Source organism: Mixophyes fleayi, chromosome 10 (assembly GCF_038048845.1).
Source record: "Mixophyes fleayi isolate aMixFle1 chromosome 10, aMixFle1.hap1, whole genome shotgun sequence".
Lineage (NCBI taxonomy): Eukaryota > Metazoa > Chordata > Amphibia > Anura > Limnodynastidae > Mixophyes > Mixophyes fleayi.
Genome location: NC_134411.1, coordinates 1,989,078 through 1,995,077, shown reverse-complemented (window position 1 = coordinate 1,995,077; position 6,000 = coordinate 1,989,078). Strand labels below are relative to the sequence as shown.

At 44.8% G+C, this 6,000-nt stretch overlaps 1 protein-coding gene across 1 annotated transcript in view; it reads left to right on the top strand.

Annotated features, from left to right (window-relative positions):
* Nucleotides 1–1,244: 1,244 nt before the first annotated feature.
* PDE3B (phosphodiesterase 3B) overlaps nt 1,245–6,000 on the top strand; it is a 90,570-nt gene continuing 85,814 nt past the window's right edge. Inside the window, exon 1 of the mRNA XM_075187602.1 lies at nt 1,245–2,238. Within this exon, the coding sequence (XP_075043703.1) occupies nt 1,483–2,238 (756 nt within the window). The 5' untranslated portion in view covers nt 1,245–1,482. The remainder of the gene's footprint in view (nt 2,239–6,000) is intronic.

Genomic DNA, 6,000 nt, shown 5'->3' with positions numbered 1-6,000 from the left:
AGACAGTAGTATATTAGTACTTAGCAGTACTGTAGAAAGTCGGGACAGTAGTATATTAGTACAGAGCAGCCTGTAGGAAGTCGGGACAGTAGTATATTAGTACTTAGTACTATAGGAAGTCGGGACATTAGTATATTAGTACTTAGCAGTACTGTAGGAAGTCGGGACAGCAGTATATTAGTACTTAGCAGTACTGTAGGAAGTAGAGACAGTAGTATATTAGTACTTAGCAGTACTGTAGGAAGTAGAGACAGTAGTATATTAGTACTTAGTACTATAGGAAGTGGGGACAGTAGTGTATTAGTACTTAGTACTATAGGAAGTGGGGACAGTAGTATATTAGTACTTAGTACTATAGGAAGTTGGTACATTAGTATATTAGTACTTAGCAGTACTGTTGGAAGTCAGGACAGTAGTATATTATATAGTAGTACTATAGGAAGTCGGGACAGTAGTATATCATATAGTAGTACTATAGGAAGTCGGAACAGCAGTATATTACATAGTAGTACTATAGGAAGTCGGGACAGTACTCAGCAGCCTGTAGGAAGTCGGGACAGCTCAGCAGCAGCTGACAGCAGGAGGGAAGGGATTACAGTATGTTATATAGTAGTACTATAGGAAGTCGGGACAGCAGTATATTAGCACTCAGCAGCCTGTAGGAAGTCGGGACAGCAGTATATTAGTACTTAGTACTATAGGAAGTCGGGACAGCAGTATATTAGTATAGAGCAGCCTGTAGGAAGTCGGGACAGCAGTATATTAGTATATAGCAGCCTGTAGGAAGTAGGGACAGCAGTATATTAGTACTTAGTACTATAGGAAGTCGGGACAGCAGTATATTAGTATAGAGCAGCCTGTAGGAAGTCGGGACAGCAGTATATTAGTACTTAGTACTATAGGAAGTAGGGACAGCAGTATAGAGCAGCCTGTAGGAAGTCGGGACAGCAGTATATTAGTATAGAGCAGCCTGTAGGAAGTCGGGACAGCAGTATATTAGTACTATAGGAAGTCGGGACAGCAGTATATTAGTATAGAGCAGCCTGTAGGAAGTCGGTACAGCAGTATAGAGCAGCCTGTAGGAAGTCGGGACAGCAGTATATTAGTATAGAGCAGCCTGTAGGAAGTCGGGACAGCAGTATATTAGTACTTAGTACTATAGGAAGTAGGGACAGCAGTATATTAGTACTTAGTACTATAGGAAGTCGGGACAGCAGTATATTAGTATAGAGCAGCCTGTAGGAAGTCGGGACAGCAGTATATTAGTATAGAGCAGCCTGTAGGAAGTCGGGACAGCTCAGCAGCAGCTGACAGCAGGAGGGAAGGGACTATTACAGCTGCCGGGAGCTGGGAGGCGGCAGCGAGTTACTACAAGTAGTTGCAGGGAGCAGACTCAGGCGGACGCTGCGCACAGACGGATCCGGGGCAGCGCAGCGCAGGATGGGCTGCGGGACATGAAGCTGCCCGGGGGCGCACCGGGGGATGGCTCCAGGGGACGATCTGACCATGAAGCACCCGGAGGGCTCGGACGGCTCCAGGAACGGCTACGTGAAGAGCTGCGTCACCCCGCTCCAGCCGGACCCCCAGCCGGGCGTCCTGTGCACCCTCTGCCGCCTGAGCCGGGTGCGCTCCTGGCTGCTGTGCGGAGCGGGGGCTGCGGCCGCCGCCTGGTCCGTGCTGGGCAGTGGGGCGGCCTGGGGGCTGCTCCAAGCCCTGAGCCCCCTCTTCAGCCTGGGCTGCGCCTTCTTCTTCCTGACCTGTTACCTGGCCCGGTCCCAGAGGGGCAGCGGGGCTCTGTGGCTGCTGGTGCTGCCCGTCTGCTGCTACTGCGGGGAGGCTCTGCCGGCCGGGGAGCTGGTCCGGCTGCTGGTCCTGCTGGTCCTCGTGGGGCTACTGACCCTGTGCCAGGGGCTCCGGCTGCAGCACAGTGTCCTGGTCCTGCTCTTCTCCAGCCTGGTCTGGATCATCTCCCTGACTAGTCTCAGCTCCCTGCCCCATGGTCTGAGAGCCCTGGGGGGCTGCCTGGTGGGGCTGCTGGGCTCCCTGCTGGCCCTGGGCTTCTGTCACTGCTTCCACATCCGAGAGGCTCATCCTAGGACGGCTGTGGTGGAGGAGAAGGTGCCGGTCATCCGCCCCCGCAGGAGGTCCAGCTGTGTGTCCCTGGGGGAGACCTCCAGCTACTGTGCCAGTGGCAAGATGTCCCGGAGACCCTCCCTGCCCTGCATCTCCAGGGAGCAGGTAAGGGCCACACTTGTACTTGGGGGCCACACTTGTACTTGGGCCCCACATCATACTTTTATTGTTGCAGACTTATGTGTAACAAAGTTTCAGCTTGGTGGACAGAAGGGGAAGGGGGCACTTGTTTACCTCCTCTCTTGCTCTCACTGCCCTCCCCCAGACTTGGCCACAAGCTGACACTTATTTGTGTGTCCTCTGCACATCAAAGTGTTTTATTGTTGTTTTTGTTGCAAACTATTATGTGTGAGAGTCTCGGCTCGGTGGAGAGAAGGGATCTCAGATTGTGTCCTGGGAATATGTTGAGGGGACACTTGTTTACCTCCTCTCTCTCTGTCACACTCTCTCCCCCCCTCCCCTCCCTAGTTCTGCACTTTTATTGGTTTCCTGCAAGTTTTGGTTGTTTGGGAGAGAAAAAAATATATAACAGGTTTATTTTCCACTGCAGGAGAAACTCATCTGTGATTTAACTTCAGTTTACAGACAATCCCAAAAATCTTGTTTTGTATAATGTCTACAGTTTAAAGATATTTGTTTGCTGCCATAAAACCAGGAGATACATTGACCTTTGAACTTTTATCATCCAGAACCTTAAAGTTCCTCTTTTGCAGAGCACCCCTTTTATTGCTACATGTAATTTGCATATGCATTATTTTTGTTTAAATCTATGCATCTGCTGAAGGTTATACTGTTCTAGCTGCCCCTCATTGACAGGTACATAGGGGTAGATTTAAGGCAGTTTATATTTAAGAGGCAGATTATTCCTGATTTTTTTTTTTTTCTCCAAATTTGCACTTTATGGGAGTCTGTTCCAGCAGATACTTTATTTCAGGACATCTGCCCTATTCTTGCTATTTTTCTGGGATACATTTTCAAGCATTTATAAGCAAGGTCCCTTCAATGTGCTGCATAGAGAGATTGAATACTTAAGTGCAAAGCTTGTGATCAATATTTAACCAGAGTGCTGATAAGCCCAGTGTACAATACTCTGTAGAATTCTCCTATGTTCCTGTGTCTATGTCCCCTCTTAAATAGTTTCCAAGCTATGCATTTGTTGTGGTTAATGGAATCTGCAGGATTAAACTTTCCCCGAATGCCTTTGGAAGTCTGAAATATTTATAAGTGCGTTTTGTAGTCTGCACTTAAATTCCACACTATACACAGAACAAGATGGATCACTTTCAGGAATATTACAATAAAGGTCACACAATTACGTGACCTAAAGTGGGAAAAAAGTTGACCCTTTTTTATTTTCTGCTTAGCAGTTTGGGAACTTTGTTTCACCTTAATGTTCTTGTGATACACGTGGTTTTTACTAATTTATTTGTCTGTTTCCAGCACCTATAGAAGTGTAAATAAAACGGTTAATAGTTTAGCAACCAGATTTAGTAATAAAGTTCATAGACTTGAAGAAAGGGTTAATATTACACTTGAAAGCCTTTGACAACTTTCAGACTTTCTGGATGCAGACTGCTGAGTGGAGCTGCTGTTATTGGTTAAATGCTGATCCTGGGTAATATTGAGACTGGTCGCAGATGCAGGTTTTATTTTTCTTTGTTTTATTAATTAAAAATTGTACTTAAATTCCCCCATTGTCCCCCAGAGAACAGACTGAAGTCATGATGCTAAGTTTGCAGGAGGCCAGTTATCCAGGATTCGTCACCTGTTGGATACAGGTTCAGAAGGTCACATCCTGGCTGCGTTGGGTTAATATTTTGTTGCGTGAGACCTCTGGTAGCCCACATTTCTGGTTTGTGTTAAGGACTCCTCCCCTTTTAACCTCTGTGATGCCAGAAGGATGCATTGTGGTTAAGACAGTCTGAAGCTCTATGCAATGCTGAAAAACACACATCTAGGTGCAGGCTGCGCGGAGTTAACCCCAGCAGTGCAGAATATTTAAATATCTCTTACAGAATATATTGTGGGAGTTTGTTGTGTTTAGTTATAATGTGATGCTGGTAGATACATCTTGCACAGGTTATACCAGCAATGTTTCGTGCATCCATCCAACCAGACAAAGACCTAAGTAAAAATCTATTCATATAGACCATAAAGGGTTCACTTTAATTCCATTTTCTGGAATTACATGATGGGTTACAATACTTCTTATGCTTTCTCAATTATAGAAGCGCAGGGTTTGAAGTCCGATGAGAACCACATGGTGTAACTCTTCTCCATATTTATTATCAAAGCCAAAGGCCATGTTTGATACCTGGTATTTTTATTAATCTATGCTAATCATGTTTAAATCTCCCTGCTGTATTCTCTACCACCTCTGCTGGGAGGCTCTTCCACCTATCTACTGCCCTTTCAATGAAGTCATTTTTCTCTGGCTACCCTGGTGCTAACACTTTTATTCATCTGTAGAATCCGCCTTTACCTTATTAATTATAAATACAATTTTAATATATTTCCCATAGTCTATCATAAGCGCCATCTCCTTCATCTATATGTACTGTGATCCTCTTAATCTTTCCTGGATAGTTTTGTGATTTATTCCATGCACTATTTTAGTGGCCCTTCTTATCACAATTCCTAATTTATTTATGGAGATGTAGTTTTCTTTTGGATTGTTTAATACAGTGGTTCCCAAACTGCGCGCCTAGGCTCCCTGGGGTGGCTTGGCGATTGCACAGGGGTGCCAGGGCCAGTGGTAGCAAGGCAGGGGACTATTTGGTAATTATTTTGGCTTAAGGGTGCCTTGAAAAAATTAAGGAGACCCTAAGGGTGCCTTGAACTGAATAAGTTTGGGATCCACTGGTTTAATACATAACTGATACAATAACGTTGTCATCTGGTGGAAATAAATCATATACTAATGCTGTTTTCACAACCTCGCCTTCTCTGGGGTAGAAGGGAAACTAATGCATATGATGTTAATAAGTGGATTCACAGATAAAGTCAGGCCGTAAAAGTCACCCCCCCCCCCCCCCACCTCATACTATTTTATGATAATATATTTTGTCAGTCATGTTTAGAGGTGACCATTACTTTTCATTTCTATTGTTCCTCCAGAAAAGCTAATAAGTGCTGTATTTCAACCACAAGGTAACAGAAGACATAAAAGTTGTGTACAGACTTCGTGAATATTAAAAGTAAGAGGAGTGTTTCCCTTTTACCAAAAGTCTGAGGCAAGGGGTCTGGTGCGAACATATTAAAATGTAGCAGATGTCTGAAGATTGAGGAGGAAGGTGGCTGCATAGTCCCAGTGTTACTAATTGCAAGCTGTGGACAAAGTTCTCACAGCTGTTTCACTGGTATTTAAGTTCACATGTGGAGCTGCTGGAGTTCTACAGAACACATCTCTAAATTCCGATCCTCCGTCACAGACGCCAGGCGTTTGCAAAAACATATTAGAGGTTAACGTACCCGAAGCTACTGCAGGTGTAGTGACGTCTAACCTCGGCCTTTATGAGATCTGATCGTGCAATGGCTTCTCCAATATATGTCTGTGTGATACATTGTATATCTCACACACCCAGCAAGATAAATATCCAGTTACATAATTATGTTTATGAAAAAATTAGTCCATGTTGAATATGACAGAATGTGATTTGTTAACATCGATTTACAGGACCAGAGGTGTTGAATGAGAATTTTTCTTGATTATTACATATAGATTTGGTTGTTTTAGTGAAGTAATGGGGGGTGGGGGGGACGGGGGCATTTTGGAGGCTGTAAAAGTAGTCATGAGAATGCAGCCTATCAATTCACCTGGAAGTAGTGACCTCACTGAGGCACGAGGCACTGCACAGTGAGGTCACA